Here is an 18,287-nt window from a genome sequence, read left to right as displayed (position 1 = left end):
CTTCCACGGAGCCGACCACGAGGTGCAGCGGCAACCAAATCCACCGCCAGCCGAGCTCCCACGCAAGCCGAACCAGCCCGGCCGCCGTCAAGCCCAAGCCTCCCAGAGGCACACCAGGAGCCAGATCTGGGCACGCCCAGCCATGGCCACCGGCGCCCCCTGGCCACCCTCGCGGACACCAAGCCGCCCGCGCAGCCACCATGACCAGGCGGCGTCGCCCGCCGGCCGGTTGCCACGCACCCCGCACGCGCTGCGCCTCCGCCAAGATGCGCCGTCCCGTGCCACCCGCAGCCAAGCGAAGAGGAGAGGACGCCCCACGGCCGCCGGCGGCGACCGGGCTTCGCCCGGCCGCGCCCTCGGGCGGCGGCGAGGGAGGGAGGAGGGGAGGAGGCGGGGTCTCCGGCGGCGGCGGTTAGGTCTCCTCCCGTGCCTCTTCTCAGCCCATTTAAACCAACCAAACACAATCCAATAGGGAAACCAAACTGAAACTAAGGTTACAGTCCAAACTATTCCCAGGGTTACGTGTACTACCATCCCGATCCACCACTCTCATTCCCGTCCGAACAAATCAGCCATCACTCAACAGTACCGCCGGTGTCAGATCACTGACACCAACTGAACCAAACCACATCTTAATAATCACAGCACATATGCGATGCATGAGTACACAACGAAGCAATTCTATTAATGAGCTGAACCATTATCCTGTTTTGATTACTTAGAATCAAGATAGCAATGCATGAATAGAGTGGTGCCACTCTTCCAATCCAGAAGCCATTGCACATGAGGACTCAGGTGAGCAGCAGCCTCATCCGTGCTCTCCGCAAACCAGATGAGTGGCATCTAGACCCTTTTCCACACCTACAGATCCTAATCTTCCCGTCCGTGCAAATTCTTGTATATAGGCTAAACTAAATACATACGTACGTACATACACTGATGATTCAGTCTAAAATACAACTCATTTTCTGTAACTTCTGACAGTTTGTGCGTCACGGTCACTATGACTTTCACCTGTCGCCAGAATCCTGTATGGACCATGCTCCACAACATACCTTGGCAGTTCAGCCACACATAACCTCCACAACAGCCCTTTTCATTGTCCCAGGGCAAGGATCTCCACCAAATACCTCTGGAACCACGCATACCGCACAGTGCTCTTGGTTAATGCAGTTCTGCAAGAAATGCCAATTCAGATTCTAGGTACAAGCACGACTAGGTAAAGAAAGGATTTTGTGATCTAACCCAACTAATGCGATGGTCGCAAACCCATTACCTTCCGAAATATGTCATACGACTTGTGTGCATGGCATCCGCCTTCTGAGTAGCTCCCGCAGGACCCCTGCGGTGTGCCGAAGCTGGCAAATTTTATTTCAGTTATTTTCCGCCCATGATCACACTGGAGGTGGACCTTAGCTTTCTCGTAGTCCTTGGTACGCCAGTTCGTCATCGACGGCTGCCATTCAGACACGTCAGCACATACACTTCCAGTAGTTCTTTTCACCATTGAAATTTCACTAGGGTCACCACCAATCTCCTCGAATATCACCAATAGGTTCCCAGTAGGATTAAGCCATGGGCGAGGAACATGGTACCTGAAGGAACATGACATAGATGTAAGAGCTTCACTTGTAAATAATGCCATGGGTGGTTCTGTAATAGTTACTTCTAAACCATGGAGTTCCTACCATCTCTGAGAAGAGTCGCCGCAGTTGGTTTGACACTTCGTCTCATTATATTCACCACGGTAATCACAGTAACCACATGTTCCGGGGGCCTTGTAGCCAGGCCAATACCGTCCAATGCCTTGACCATTTATCCAGATTTGCCCCTTCCCCATGCTATTCATGTCCAAGGCTAATGGCTCGTCACCATCTGGTGCGTTGAAAAAAGCCTGAAAAGAGGGAACTGTGGGATACATCTTCTAAAAAATGATGGCTATACCACATGGTTAGCAACTAATCACATGCAAATTTCACATTACCTTGTACCATGTCAGAGGCTGCTTCTGCACAGGTTCTCCCCATTCTACCGATGAGCTTCCACTAAGTGAATGAAGACTCATAGCCTCACCTTTCAAACCAACCTGCCCATATACATTAGGTTTTTTATGTTAATGCTTGTGCACAAGGTTAATACTTGACGGCACTTTAAAACAACATACATTACCTGATAGGTCCATTTCTGCCATGTGAGATCTCTTCTTCCCTCATTCAGGCCATAAAGTATCACCGGACCAAGAATTCCAGCATTCCAAGTCTCAAAATGTTCTCCAACGTTCTGTATACAGCAATGGAAAATACGAAGGCTCAAATATTGCATGACCAAGAGTACTATCTTAGTTAGCAAACGATTCACTTACCGGGAGACCAACTGCTATACTTAAGCACGAAATAGTGTTGCTTCCTGCCCATAGTTTCACACTCCCAGTATACGTTAGTTTTGGGTCTTCTACACTGCCGTAAACAGTTCCTGTGAACAGATTGGAGAGCATTTCAAGATCAATTGCTTTTGACAGTCAAGAGATACACAATTTTTTGTCAAGCGTGGCAGAGACTTTCATAATTACCTGTTAATTGTCCATTGACGAAAACATGCAAAGCATGACCAGCCGACATCACAGTGAGTTTGGGAGACTTCCCACTGGTGAGGAACTGCTCATCCTTCGCAACATCAACACTTGAAAATGAAACTTTTAGTACCAGTGAATTGCAAAGAGTCATATATTCATATTGTTGATGGAGTTAGGCAACTTACTATGTTGTATACCACAAGTAGTCTGTGTTATCCCTCGTCATATTTATTTGTTCCAGTAATCCTACCGCTGTAAATGCTTCCTCCTCACTGTAGGAATTAATCTCCTCATTATATGACTGCCATGTGAGTCCTCCAGCCCATTCCATTTTCATTTGTGAAATCTGGCTGCCGACCTGTATAAGCATATCACAAAAACTTTAAATGATGATAAAAAGGCACAAATATAGATCGGACACAGATTTTAAATAACGGTAGTAAAAAAGAAATTACACAGATTAAGCTTGGATGAATATACAATATAAGCAAGCCAACTAAATTAACCAGATAGCTCAAGTGCCTAATCTCACCCTAGCGGTGTTGAAGACTGTTGTTTTGCAGTCCGGAAGAATACTGATAGACCAAGGAGGCAGGTCATAATGCATTCCGCTGAATGATACCCTTGCATAAGATAGCTTATCCTTGTTCTCAAGAAAAGCCGCACAAGCTCCTGTGCTTGACCTAAAAACGGATGACTGAACAGGAAGTTACCAAGAAGTCAGTTCTGGCTTATGAATGAAATAGTGTAGGTCTCAAGTAGAGAAAAGAACAGAATGTCATCACAACCTTCTGAGCCTTCCCAAGGGAAGATATAATGGGATCTCCTGCAACCAGGGCTGGTTCGCAAAGCTTGATGGCTCTATGCAACTCCTTCAAGTGGCCCCATTTTGGTTCTCTCAATAAGCCTGAGGAAGCGAAGGGGGGAAGTTTGGTCAAATTGGTACATAGGATTTGGGGGCACATGATAACAAAGTACGTGTATAACATCGACAAAGAAAGAAAAGAAAAACAATTTTGCTGTAATGTAGCACCAAATGTTACCATTACGATGTAGGTGATATATAAAATGATTTGTGCAATCAGACACTGCATTGTTACTAATCCATTGTTTAGAGAAACAGATTATTTTCCAACTGCGTCTTTAAAAGGTTATGGACCTTGAGAATTGGAGTGGATGAAAATCTCTCTGTAACTTAGGCAATGGACTTGAACCTGGATACTGCAGTGGAATGTGGATGCTGCCACATTGCTTTGTACAATTAAGGGATGATGAAGGTGTCAGAAAATGCCTAAACTGCACCGCTGTTTCATTCAAGTTCGCTAGAAAGGGCAATTGCCTATACAAGGGCCGCTTCAGACAAAAAAATATACAAGTGGCAGTAACCACTATGTGGCATGAAATAGGTTCAAAGTACTCCCTCCGTTCACTATTATAAGATGTTCTGCTGTAACTTCTTTCTGATTCGGATGTATACAGACGCATTTTAGTGTGTGTATTCACTCATTTCAGACCGTATGTACTAGTCCATATAGAAATATCCAAAACATCTTATATTTGTGAACGGGGTACATACCATGTGCCAACAGGGTTCGCTCCCTGAGTGGCCCACGTGCACCCAGGGCGATTAGGGTTTCCCCCAGAGCAGCAGCCGCCACCACCGGCTCTTGCGATCTGTCACCTCGTCGTTGTCAGAGACCGTCTCCTATCCAGCCCCTGGCATCAGGGAACTCTCCCTCCTACTCGTCGTCGTCGGTGTCTCCTCTGGGGGCATGGCAGCACGGATGTGGGACAACTGATCCAAGAAGGAGGCGCAGCTTCTCGGATCGTAGGGCGGCCTGCTAGTAAGGATCCAATGGTGATCAGTGGAGATCGCGGCAGTTCAGCTACTCCGGCAGATGGTGACGACGGCGGTCAGCTCCGCATGTGTCTCCTTTTGGAGATCTCCTCCTTTTGCCGGTATCAGACATCATTTCACGGTAGCCGTTTGGCAGACGGCGTGATCAGCTAGGCGGGTCTGAGGCAATCAGCTGTGGTGGTGGCACATCAAAGCGCTGCATGGTGGTGCAGTCTTTAACTGGATCCGGCCATGGGGGCATCTCACAGGGTTCAGTCGGCAGCTTCTATCCAGGGTGAAAACCTAGGTCTGGCTATCTGCCTATCTAGACTCGGCAACCACGGCATTCCGTTCCTGAAGGCGTTGCTATGGTGCACCGGTACATGCTGCCCGATGAAAATCCAGGATGTGGCCTTATTGGTTGAATCTGGTGATGACGATGCTAGTCCTATTTCTCGTTGGAGGCGTCGCATTGAAGACTAAGTTCCTCTACGCCTCATTGTTGTGTAGCTGGTGTTAGCGTGTGGACAATCTCTTGGTAGCCTTCAACGTTGGGATTACAAGGGACTCGGCTACGGGTTGTATTGTGTTTGTGTTTGATAATCTGCCATGATGTTTCCCTTTTTTCTTTTGCCAGTTTAATCAGATTTGTAATAATTTGGTTGTATGCATCCTTAGTTGGTCCATTTCCAAAAAAATGCATCCTTAGTTCGTACAGAGGCCGGGGGTAAGGAAGCTTCAATTTTCTACAAGGAAAAAAATAGTGCGCTATACAAAATAGCGCCGTCCTTTGAAATACGCTATTAGCATGCTATAGCACGATATAGCGTGCTATTAGCGAAACATTGCACACTGATCTATATAGCAAGGCAATTTTCTACACGATATAGCGTGCTATTAGCGGCGCTATAGCGCGCTATTTTTTTACAGTGATTTTCTAACAAAAATGTAACATGTGCCAAAAGCAAGGCATGCATTGAAGATAAACAGAGCATGGAGAACTGAACTCACCGTATTCATCAATAGGAGCATCGTAGTCATAGCTAGTTGCAACGAATGGACCACCAGCTGTCCGCCCGAAGTTTGTCCCTCCGTGATACTGAAAAGAGGCGTCACAACTTGGTACCAAAAAGTTGGTGACATGATGAGCTTCAGTTAAACAGAAAGGATCAGTGTGACTTACCATGTAATAATTAACAAAAGAGCCCCCCTTCTGGATGAACTTGGCAACACCATATGCTAGATCCTCTACTGGTCTATGTGGAACCGGAACACCAAAGCCTGTATACCTGCGGTAAGGAGAAAAGAAGATTTACATGGAGAAAGATAAACACAGAAAATATCATGTGGTAGTAGCCTTTTAGAGAGAGAAGGATGAATTTACCAGGCAGTCCAAGCCTCGGTCCACATGGTAGGCTTGTGAGGTTTATTAGGGGAGAACCAGTCACAGTAAAATCCATTGCATGTATTAATCTGCCAGCAGTAAATCAACAGTGAGATCTAGCGGGGTGAAATCTCCTAGTCCAAATAATGTCATGTAAGGGTGGAAGTTCCTTTTAGAAATGAAAGGCTTGGCAGATGATCCAGTGAGTACATATGATGGACACGTTTTCTTTCCATTCTTGGAAAATGGGGCCATGAAGATGAATGACCCCAGCACATTAAAAGAAACAGGGAACTAGTGTCTATGGGGGACACATATTAAAGCCAAGGAGTGCACAGCATACAATTGGATCTGGGGCGTCGTCCTCTTTACACATGATCCATGGAACACCTGTGTCGAGCGCAATCGCCATGTTAGCTGCCCATGAGGCGTAGGCCTTGGAAGGCTCGCCCTGATCCCACTCCAAGGGGCCAAACTCGTTCTCGATCTGCAAGGACAATGAGGATTTAAAGGTGGGTCTGGTTGAAAAGAAATCCAATATGCTAGCAACGGAGGTCAAACAATTTGAAGCATACATACCTGGGAGAGGATTATTGGTCCTCCCTGCCACTCAAAGAGCCCTTCCGACTTCATCATGTCAACGATCTTGGTGGTGAACTTCTGCATCTCAAGCTGTTTGAAAGAATCATGATGGAAAATACAGACATTTTAGAAAGAAGCTAAAGATTAAAACAGAGCATAGCTGCCAAAACGACTCTTGCCTTGAATGGCTGATTATCAGTTCTAAAGCTGATGCCGGGGACATACTTGAGCCAAACAGGGAAACCGCTGCAGTCAAACGGAGTGTGATTTAGCATACTCGTATTTTAAAAGAAGTCAACATCAAGACTTCTCAATATAGCAACATCCCTCATTAGGTAAACTGGAGTCCACAAAACTGTACTGAAGTAAATGATTTAGCACGAGCAGTAACTGGCTCCTAGAAAATCAAACTACCTTCTAAGAAAACTAATCAGCCAGCTAGTGCTTATTTGGTAGAGTAACAAATGTTGAGAGCAATGCGGGTGTAGTAGGTGGTTGTTACCCGAAGTTCCACTCGGCGCAGACGTAGGGGCCAATGCGGAGGTGCACGTAGAGTCCGGCCTGCTTCACCAGTTTGATGAAGCGCACTAGATCATACCTCCCCTCGAAATAGTACTGCACAATACAATCGATTCACCCAGCAGCATCAGAAAGCAAAACAAATCAACCTTTTTTTAGCATAGCATAGCAGGCGGGAGAAAGCAGCAACCTGGCCAGGGGAGGGCTCGTGGCCGTTCCAGAACACGTACGTCTGCACCACGTCGAGGCCGCCGTCCTTGGCCTTCTGTATCAGATCCGGCCACATCTGCACGCGGCCACAGAAACAAGCAAAGAAAGAAAATAGTCACACTGGGAGCCGGCATTCTCGGGAAAGAGAGCGGGGCAGGGGCTGCTGGAGAAGCAAGAAGCCGGTAGGTACATCGGGCACGCTCCTCGGGTAGTGGATGGAGCCGGAGAGCAGGATGCGGCGCCGCCCGTTCACCACTAGTGCCTTGCGGTCGTAGGTGACGGCCGCCGACGCCGTCGCAGCGAGGGTGGCCACCGCGAACGCGACCGCGACGGCGACGGCGACGACGGACGGTGCCGGCAGCGCGGAGGACGCCATGGGAAGGACTGAAGCTGGAAAGGGAGGGAAGTGCGGTGAAAAAAAAAAGCGGAAACGCGGCGCCTTTCGGTGCTTTTCCCTCCACCGGGAGTGGGAGCGAAGTGAAGTGAAGCGAAGTGAGGCGCTCGCTGGAGGACACACGCGCTTTGGCTTTGTCAGGTTCACTCGTCCTTCACCGTCCAGAGTCTGCAGCTGGTTCCCTTTTCCTTTTTCTTGCTTTCCCTCTGGGACTCCCGATCTGCAACGCCTGTAGTTTTGCGCCTCATTTCCTCTTTCTTTTTTGAAAGATCCAGCGTGGCTGGCATTCATTGATAATAGGAGAAAGCAACGGAAACAATAAGGTGGTGAAGGTCCTAGGACCAGGAGATCCGAAGATCAAAAGAAAAAGAAAAACATCAACCCTAATGGTTGCAACAAAACACTCCATACAATCCACATTAGACAACGCAGCTCCGACTCCGAAGATGAACCACAAAGAAACGAGGCAAGGTTGGCGTCACGAGGGATCACCGAACGAGCCACCTGACACGCGTCATCGTATACGAGCGGCCCCCCACCGCGGCTTCGACTTCACGGCACCGGGCAGTCGAGGCATTCCCATGGACACGCCGGAGAAGAAGAGCCGACTACCACGACCAAAGCCGCGCCTCCGACGTTGCTCACCACCGTTGTCGTTGCCACAGAAGCCACCGTGCACGTCCAGTCATAGGAAGCACCAAAGGGATCAAATTCTTCAAGACGGCGCCCTAAAGAGGGGAACGGCGTTGAAGACGACGACACCGCCCGACCTTGTAGCAGGATCTGGGCTTTCACCCGAAGGACTTGATCCGGGAGTAGAGGCGTGAAGATTCCCGACGACGCCTCCAAGGAGGATAGCGACGCCCACAGGCGCCGTCGCCGGCGGCCGGTCAGCACCGGCCAGGCTTTCACCCGGTGCAGCCACTCCCACGCAGCAGGCCGAGGTCGACCCGTACCTCCATTGGACCGCGCACCCCCCACACAACGAGCACGCCACTGCTGTGTAGGGCCACCCGCAAACCTCCTCGACGACGGGCCTGCAGAGACCAGATCGGGTCCTGCACCCCGCATCCAACCGCGGCAGAGCCACCCAGCTCCAACAAGCGGCAACGGGGCACCCCCACCAGCCGGCAGTGCCCCTCCCGGGCCGCCAGCCACGGACCTCCGACCAGCAGCCGTCTCCTTCCGGCCCCCTGTACTTCAGAGCAGCAGAACGGGGCAGAGAAAACTACCCATCTTGCGCTGCCAAGGCCGGATCCGTGGCGTCCAGGCTTGCCCGCAGGGCCGCCGAGCGAAGACCACCGGCTGCCGCCCGCCAGATCTGCACCGGCGACCAACACGGCGCACCCACCGCACTCCGCGCCCAGCCGCGCCCAGCCCGCGCCTCCACCCTGCTCGCAGGCCAGCACCACCGCTGCCTTGACCTCACGCCGCCGCGACGCCTCTGCCGACGGCCCGCCTCCTCACCAGATTCGGGCGCGAGGGCCCCGGATCCTCCGCCTCGCAGGCAGCCGCCGGACCACCTCCGCGAGGGAGGCGCACGCCAACCCCGCGCGCGACCTGGGGCCGCTGCCCCAGCCTTCCAGCGCCAGCCAACGCCATCCCGAGCGCCAACGTGCCCGAGCTCCCTCCAGGAGCGGCCGGCCCGCGCCGTACCATCTCCAGCGGAAAGGAAAAAAAAAGGGCCCCGCCGCCGCCGAACCGCGGGCTTTGCCCGGCGACTCCTGCCGGCGGCGGCGAGGAGCGGGGGCGCGGTGGTTGTGGCTTGCGGCGGCGGCTAGGTTTCGCTCCTGGCCGCCCGCGGGAGCGACCGAGGAGCGACCCGTCGGGGGCCGGCCTTACGTTGTGTTTTTCATTTCCTCTTTCTTGATGATGGCTTTCTCTCTCTAAACATTTATGCGGCTTAGTGTTTGGTAATGCTATTTTCTGTACTGAATAGTGTTTGTGAATATTTGCCTAGTGGAGTAAAGTATTTGCTTGTCGGTGATAAGGCTAGAAGAGAGGTAGAGCGAGGAATTTCTTTTTTCTTTGAAAGGAGAGCGAGGATATTTTTGTCTGCGAGGAGAGATGGAGCAAGGATCTAGGATTAGTGAGAACTGGGTCAGATAGGATGGGAAACTCGGTGGGATTCCGAAGCTAGCCACACGGTGAGAGGACGCTGCGCTGCGCTGCGCTGCCGGAGCCGGCGCCGGGGACGAGGTAGTTTGCCATGGTGGCTCTCGCTGGTCCGGAGCCACGCCTGGTAGTTTTCCATGGTGGCTTATGTGGGTGGTGCAAAGAGGATGATCTCGTCAGAGCGGGTGCGGGAGATGTTGGAGGGCAAGCTGGGGATCCCACTAGAGTTCATCTCGGTCCACCGCCATTGCCCGGAGGACTTTCTGTTCGTGTTTGCCTCGGCGGAGCTCAGGAACAGAGTCTCGGCGTGCCCATCGGTGGAGTTACAAGGTGACAGGCTCATTTTCAGGCCATGGAATAGGCAGTCGCAGGCAGTGGCGGCGCCAGGATGTGGCCACGCCCCAGGCAGGCAGTGTACACTGACGCACTGTATCTACAGTGCTATGTACAATACATGAAGGGAGCTGCTCTCACGCCCCAGGCAGCGGCCCGGGCTACCTGGGGCCTGTCTCCACCACTGGTCGCAGGCGGTGCATTCGGTGGCTGGGTTCAAAGTTTGGCTGGAGCTGGAGGGGATCCCTCCCCATGCCTGGGATCGGTCAGTTGTGGAGGACTTGCTGGGCTCGTCGTGCAAGCTCGACGCCGTCGCTCCGGAGACCTTCTCTCGGGCTGACCTGGCTTCGTTCAAGACCACTGCTTGGACGGCGAACCCGCAGAGCATCCCTACCCTGCGCTGGCTCGCCGTGCCGGAGCCGGGGGAGGAGCGACCGCCGGCGTTCCTCCAGTACAAAGTGCTCATTCACTTGGATGCAGTGATGGATCTCCGAGAGGCCGGTGAGCCGTGGTTCTTTGACGGTTCGTCATACAGTGGTCAGAGTGGCATCCCTGAGCAGGATGGAGACATGGGAGGGCCGGGCCCTAGGCCGCGCTGGGTGCCATGGCAGTTTGGGGTCCGCGACTCACGTGGTGGCAGCTGCGCCGCCGGCGGCAGTGGTGGCGGCCGTGCTCATGGCGCAGTTGTTGGCCGGGCTGGTTCCCCTGCTTCGGATTGGCGCCTCCCTCTGATGGGTGCGACGTGCGAGGCCGGACTGGGGCCCACAAGGGTGATGGCAGCAAACATGATAACGCGTAGGCAGTCGGCTTTTGACCGGCTGACTACGGCTGCGGGACCTGGGGAACGTTCGACCGAAAATTCAAACGAGACAGGCGGGAGAGGCGCTACGAGAGCAGAGCCAGCGCCGAAGGCAGTTACGCCAAGGAGAGGAGTGGCATCGGATCCGCTGCCCAATCAGATGAGGAGGAACGTGGCCTCAGATCCGCTGCCCAATCAGGAGAGGACGCCCGAAGTGGTGGTGCTGCGGGCCCAGGGGCCAGCTGATCTACAACATTGGTCGGAGAATCTGGAGATGCGGGCCCAAGATACGGCCGAGCCGCTGGCCGCCCAGGAACCAAGGCAGAACGTGACAAGGGGCGGGCCACCATCGGGCGGAGTGATGTCTCGCCAGGCAGATAGCGCCAGGGAGACCAGGTGGGGCCACAAGCAGGAAGGGCGCCAAGCAGATAGCGACAAAGTGGATCAGGCTAACCAGGTAGCACAGGAGTTGATGGTGGACCTAGCGGGGCGGGACCCGAGGGGGCCGGTGCAGGACGACAAGACGGTGGGTGGTTTGGTGGAGACAACAAACCCCACCACCACGGAAACCGAGACCCAACCGGCGTTTAAGGAGGGGGCCTACCCGGACAAGAATCATGCACATGCACGCGCAACGTTGGAAGTGGCTACGTCGGCTGCGTGCGGGCTGGAAGGGCCGGAATCTGATCAAAGCAGGAGATCGGAAGAGGAGATGGAGCCGACGGCCAATGCCTGTAGGACTCTGATATGCGCACCCATGGAGCAGGAAACAGAGGGGATGACTGCCAATGAGGCGACGCCGTATGGCAAGCTCAAGAGCTTTTGCTCTAATATCATCAAACGCCTCGCCCCACCATTGCTCAGGGAGGTGCAAGCATCGCAGCTACGGCCTGAGGCTGAGCCCTTCACGCCAAAGAGGACTACAAGAGCTTCCAAGAAGAGCACAGCGACAAAGAGGCCTAGAGACACGCCAGTGGAGAGCGTGCTTCTCCACGCACTTGGCATGGTACCGGGCGATCTGGAGGTGGATGATGGGGTGGTGCACGAGCTCAAGGAGCTCTTTGACTCTCCGCTGCGTGAGCAACATGTGCGGATCATCGCGGCTCTTTTTGGCAAGTCGTTGTGATCGGCAGATGAGATGGAGGCGCAAAACGTGGTGGTGGTGTGCGCTTAGTTGGGGTGGCCTATCGAGGTTGGTGCATGCTCCTATATGGATCCACACCCAAAAGTGCTCTGCTGGAATGTTCGTGGCCTGAACAATCTAGCAAAACGTAAGGCGGTGTGAGAGTTTGTGAGTACCTTAGAGGTTAATCTCATTTGCTTCCAAGAGACTAAGATGGATGTAATAGATAGGTTCACTGTGATGCAATGTATGGGGCCGTCCTTTGATGGCTTTGCTTACTTGCCGGCGGAGGAGACTCGTGGTGGGGTATTGCTAGCTTGGGATAGCTCGGTTGTGGAAGTGGAAGCCATCCAATTCGACACAAAGTTTGTCACGAGCAGGGTGCGTACCAAGATAGGGGAACCGTGGTGGATCTCGGTGGTCTATGGACCCCAATGGGATGAGCGGAAGAGTCGGTTTTTGGAAGAGCTCAGACTGAGGCGCACGATTTGCCCGGGTGCTTGGCTAGTGCTAGGAGATTTCAAGATGATTCTACGAGCCTCGGAAAAGAGCAACAACAATCTAAACAGGAGGAGGATGAACAAGTTTAAGGATTTCGTGGATGATCATGAGCTTTGTGAGATGTACATGCACAGGAGGAAGTACACTTGGTCCAATGAGAGGGACGCGCCCACGCTAACTAAGATTGATCGTGTCCTCATGACGGTGGATTGGGAGCTTCAAAATGCAAATCACCTGCTTCAGGCGCTATCCACGGGTGTCTCGGATCATGCGCCTCTACACCTCACCACGAGTGCAGATTTCTGCCCCCAAAGACGCTTCAGATTTGAACTCTTCTGGACCAGATTAGAGGGCTTTGAGGAGGCTGTGCGAGAGGCTTGGACCTGTGATCCCAAGATCGTCGACCCATACAAAAGACTAGACGCTTTGTTGTGCAACCCGGTGGTGTCCCTCCAAGCGTGGGGCCAGTGAAAAATTGGAAATGTTAAGCTATTGATGAGGGTAGCCACTTGGCTGATTCAGAGACTTGACATTGTGCTGGAGAACAGGACGCTGACTGTTAGGGAAGTTTGGCGTTGACGCACGCTCAAAAAAGCGTTGCTGGGAATGGCGGCCCTTGAGAGAACTATAGATCGGCAACAGTCCTGATTGAGATGGATTAGAGAAGGCAATGCCAACACAAAACTCTTTCAAGCAGTGGCTAATGGCAGGAGAACTAATAACTTCATTGCTCATGTCAAACTGGGTGATAGTATCATTACGGACCAAGAAAGGAAGATGGAGGTGTTTACGGAGGCTTACGAGAGGCTGCTGGGGACTGCGCGTTCGAGGGAGCACACCCTCAACTTGCACTACTTAGGGATCGAGGCCAGGGACTTGAGATGCTTGGAAGTGATGATCACAGAGGAGGAAGTGTGGCAAGTTATTAAAGAGATGCCACCGGACAGGGCACCGGGACCGGATGGTTACATCGGAGCTTTCTTCCAAAATGCATGGCAAATCATAAAACAAGACGTCATGGCTGTGATGATGAAGCTCTTTGTGGGTGATACGAGAGGCTTCGCCAAAATGAACAAAGAAAACATCATTCTCATCCCCAAGAAGCCCGATGCGGAGGAGATAGGAGATTATAGGCCAATAAGCCTAATACATAGCATCCCGAAGCTCTTTCCAAAGATTCTGGCTAACCGGCTCAGGCTACAAATGAAGGAGTTGGTGGCGATGAACCAGTCGGCGCTCATCAAGGGGCGGCACCTCCATGACAACTTCTTATTGGTACGTCAAGTGGCGAGGAAGATTCATGCGAGAAGAACCCCGGGCATCTTTTTGAAGCTGGACATATCGAGAGCCTTTGATTCCCTCTCCTGGCCCTTCCTCTTCGAGGTGCTGAGAGCGAAGGGCTTTGGCCAAAGATGGATAGACTGGATGGCGGCGCTTTTGATGTCCGCAAGCACAAAGTTGGTGGTCAATGGAATGCAAGGAAGAAAGATTGTGCATGCCTGCGGACTGAGGCAAGGAAACCCGATCTCGCCTATATTATTTGTCATTGCCATGGAAGTCCTCTCGGCTCTAATGCACAAGGCCATGGAAGTGGGTGCACTTACTGCTTTCACCAGGATCACTCCGATGCAGAGTGTATCCATATACACTGATGACGTGGCCATGTTTTCTAGGCCCTCATCGCAGGATTTGGCGATGGGCCGGGCCATATTGACAGTGTTTGGAGAGGCCTCGGGGCTCAAGGTCAACTACCGCAAGTCAACAGCGGTTATCATCAGAGGCAGTGAGGAGGGCAAGAATAGAGTCGCGAACATGCTCCAGTGCAACACCTCTGACTTCCCCTGCAAATATCTGGGGCTACAGCTTGCAATCAAGAGTCTAACACGCGCGGATTAGCAGCCCATGTTGGACAAGGTGAGGCATTGCTTGCTGGGGTGGCAGAGGGGGTTGATCCAGAGGCCCGGACGTCTAATTCTGGTACAATCCGTAGTTGCGGCTCGGCCTGCGCACCATCTTATGATCAGGAGGCGCCGGAGTGGGTTCTAGAGGATATGAACAAGTGGATGAGATCCTTCTTCTAGGCCGGCAAGGACAAGTGCAATGGTGGGCAATGTTTGGTAGCATGGGATAAAATCTGTCGACCTAAAGCTTTTGGTGGCCTGGGAATCAAGAACTTGAAGTGGCAGGCAATTGCGCTCAGAGTGAGATGGGAATGGCTCAAGAGGACCGATACCCAACGCCCATGGCAAGGACTGCCATTGATGAAGGATGATGATGCTAAAGAGGTGTTTGACACATTGGTCAACATCAGAGTAGGGTCGGGCGAGCGGGTGCTTTTCTGGAAACATAGGTGGATTCACGGCATGGCGGCAACGGAGATTGCACCATCAGTGGTCGCCATGGTCCCGGCCAGGACGGTCAATAGACGCATTGTGCGCCAGGCACTCGAAGATGCGAGCTGGACACAAGACTTTGAGGCAAACACCTCCTTCACTGCCCTCATACACCTCATGCATCCTGGCCATGCGATTAACACGGTGGTGAGGGACCCGGATCAGCCAGACAATTTCACTTGGCCGCTCACGACGACGGGCTCCTACACGGCCAAATCGGTCTACCACTACCTCTGCTCCGAGCTGACCAGACCGCCCACCGCGGAATGCACTTGGAGAAGCTAGGCACCGCTTAAATGCAAACTATTCGTCTGGCTTGCCTTACAGAACAGGTTGTGGACGTCAGACAGGAGAGCCAGACACGGCTACAAGACCAACCGTCGGCCTGTTACACGTGCTTGCAGGTGGAGGATAATGTGGAACACATCTTGGCAAACTGCACCTATGCTCAGGAGGTGTGGCACAGAGTGTTTGGTCTTCTTCAGATTAACGTGCAAGGGCCACTAGAGGCTGATGAGTTCACGGAGTGGTGGCTTGCAGCGCGCACAGGATTCAGTGGAGCTGACCGTAGAGGATTTGACACGATGGTGACAGTAGTAGCGTGGGCCCTGTGGAAGCAGAGGAATGCTAGAGTATTCAACAGGGCCAACGAGCAGAAGACAACGTTCAACCTTCCATTCATGATCCTGGATGAAATCACTGAGTGGAGGATCACGGGGGTGGGCGTCGGAGGACTACAACGCTTTGTGAGAAGTTAGCCTAGGATAGTGAGGTGTTGGTGTCGCGTGAGTTGTAACGTCCTTCGTGTTCGCACCTAGGACGCAATCTTGTAATTATACTTCTCTCTTCTATAAAGCTATGGTACGCCATTGGCGTACTCTCGAAAAAAATATTATTACGGGTTAACACTGTAATTGGACTTTGTAATTAGAGTTGTGTTAAATGTTTACACTGCTAGACTGTAATTAAACTTGTAACTAGTGATGGTTGAATGTTTGAGTCGAACACGTGTACTCCCATATATAAAGATATCACGGGTAGCAAAATAGACTAGACAAAAGCCAGTAGACTAGACAGAGATGAGAAGAGAGACGGTCAGGGCGCCACTCGCACGGCTGGCCGGACCGGTTGTGGCACGATGGTCAGAGCAATGGTACTATGTTGATGTAGTACTACCTCTGTCCGGGTTTATTAGTCCCCATTGTATTTCGGGTCAAACTTTGACTTTTAATTTAACTACAAAAAATAAGTTATATACAACAAAAATAATATTACTGGAAACCTCTTTCCAATAAGAATTCAACAATATAAGTTTTGTGACATACAACTTATATTTTGTTAGTTAAATCTACGGTCAAAGTTGGGCACAAAATACAAAGGGAACCAATAAACCCGGACGGAGGTATTACATTGTAGGAGGGCCCGTATCCATGCCCATGGATGTAGCCATGTTGATTAACCTTATTGACAAATCTAGGTGTCATGCTCGTGCTTGTGTGATTGCTTCTTCTCGATGGCTCAACACATGCTTTGTGTTATTCTAATAAGGGTTGATGCTACAAATGCTAACAGTCTCCGGAGAGCACTGGATGACTATTGTACTGCCTCTAGACAAATGGTGAGTGAAGCTAAATCAAGTATTTACTTTAGCCCTTGTACCCATGTTGAAACTCGAGTAGAGGTGTGCGCATCTCTAAACATTATGGTGGAGGCAATTACAGATAAATATTTGGGACTGCCCCCAATTGTGGGAATTGACAGGTCAGATTTTTTTTCAACATCTTATTGACAGAGTTCTTAGTAGAATCAGGGAATGGAAGGAAAAGTTGTTATCTGTGGGTGGTAGAGAGGTTTTGCTAAAGGCAGTGATTCAGCCAATTCCTACATATGCTATGCCAGCCTTCAAATTTCCCAAACAGGTGTGCAATAGTATCACCACTGCCATGTCTAAGTATTGGTGGGGCCATGACGATCTTAAAACACATATGCACTGGTTTGTGTGGTGGAAGATGTGTTCCGAAAGAACGAGGAGGTATGGGATTCAGAGACTTGCACTGTTTTAATATGGCACTCCTGGCTAAGAAGTGTTGGAGACTTTTGGTTGAACCATAATCACTTTGTGCCAGAGTCTTGAAAGCTAAATATTTCCCGAATGGTGATCTTCTTAATTGCACACTTGAGAAGGGTAGTTCCTACACATGCAGAGCCTTTGGAGCAGTATTCAAACTTTTAAGAGAGGGCACATATGGAGAGTAGGGGATGGTGCCCAAATAAACATATGGGAGGATCCATGGATTCCTAGTAGTCCTACACGCAGAGTAATGACACCGAGAGGTAATATTGTTTTAACACGTGTCTCTGAGCTAATAGATGAAGAGAATAGAGTTTGGGATGACCAGTTGCTTAATGAGTTATTTTAGCCTATTGATGTACAACGTATTCCGAATATCCCTTTGGCACTAGGTATGATGAGTGATTTTGTTTCTTGTCATTTCAACAAGAACATTTTTTTCTCTGTAAGGTCAGCTTATCATGAAGAGTGGGAACACCAGCATGGACAAAATTTGAGAATGGCAAACCCAGTCCAATCCTCAAGTACTAGTCTTGTTTGGAGTACCATTTGGAAATTAAATGTACCACCCAAGATAAAAATCCATGTGTGGAGAGCCTTACTCGGAGCCATTCTTTGCTTGGGTGTCTTAGCGAATAAACATATGATCACGAGCTCGCAGTGTCCTCTTTGCACTCTCGACTGCGAGAGCGTAAAACATGCCCTCTTCTTATGTCCACGAGTTCAAGAAGTGTGGTGCATTCTGAGTCTAGCACATTTGGTGGTTGGGGGATGTACTCAACGTGAGGGAGGGTCAATACTAGCTGATCTTTTCTTGGCCAAGAGCGGCCAGCAGGATTCCGTGGTGGGGGTCCAACGCAATGTACTGGTAGCCACCATTGTATGGTATGTGTGGTGGGAGCATCGCCGCTACACCCACAAAGGGATCCTTCAGGAACCGCCCAGTTCAACGCATCTTATTGCTGCACTAGCTAAAAACTTCACCATAGCTAAAGCAAAGAAGGCAAGGATTAGAAGGCACGGCTGGGAGAAGCCACCTGAAGGCATTGTAAAATTGAACGTTGATGCAGGTTTTGAGATGGACAGTGGATCGGGGAGTACAGGAGCAATTCTACGAGATGACATGGGAAATTTTCTTGCTGCCTCATGCGGGGACATCTCCTTTGTGGAGGACGCGACGACGACAGAAGCAAGGGCCCTAAGAGACAGGTTGTTACTTGCTAACGATATGGGATGCAAAAAACTACCAAGTCGAAGCGGATTGCATGGAGCTGATTGACGTTCTGCAAAATGGCGGGAACTCCCTTGGACCAGCAGCGGCCATTTATGAATAGTGTGCTTTCTTAGCTCATAATTTCAGTTTTACTGTATTTCTTCACTACCCTAGGGAGGCCAATGTGGCGGTAGATTTATTGGCTAGGAACTCGAAGACCTCTCGAACTACTACCTCCATC

General features: G+C 51.2%; 1 protein-coding gene across 1 annotated transcript; it reads right to left on the bottom strand.

Moving 5' to 3' along the window:
* Positions 1 to 664: 664 nt before the first annotated feature.
* Positions 665 to 8,365, bottom strand: LOC109732598 (beta-galactosidase 2). The gene is made up of 19 exons (XM_020291781.4): positions 7,295 to 8,365; positions 7,085 to 7,180; positions 6,878 to 6,990; positions 6,555 to 6,621; positions 6,373 to 6,465; positions 6,137 to 6,280; positions 5,794 to 5,882; positions 5,593 to 5,698; positions 5,421 to 5,508; positions 3,361 to 3,479; positions 3,105 to 3,269; positions 2,758 to 2,930; positions 2,570 to 2,679; positions 2,363 to 2,472; positions 2,170 to 2,280; positions 1,985 to 2,086; positions 1,689 to 1,894; positions 1,277 to 1,595; positions 665 to 1,175 (listed from the first exon to the last, which is right to left on the bottom strand). The coding sequence occupies exons 1-19, from the start codon at positions 7,787 to 7,789 to the stop codon at positions 1,065 to 1,067; spliced, it is 2,817 nt and encodes a 938-aa protein (XP_020147370.1). The 5' UTR covers positions 7,790 to 8,365; the 3' UTR covers positions 665 to 1,064.
* Between the last annotated feature and the right edge of the window lie 9,922 nt (positions 8,366 to 18,287).

This window comes from Aegilops tauschii, chromosome 3, assembly GCF_002575655.3.
Source record: "Aegilops tauschii subsp. strangulata cultivar AL8/78 chromosome 3, Aet v6.0, whole genome shotgun sequence".
Classification (NCBI taxonomy): domain Eukaryota; kingdom Viridiplantae; phylum Streptophyta; class Magnoliopsida; order Poales; family Poaceae; genus Aegilops; species Aegilops tauschii.
The sequence above is the reverse complement of the archived record's forward strand: the minus strand, read 5'-3'. Positions and strand labels throughout refer to the sequence as shown.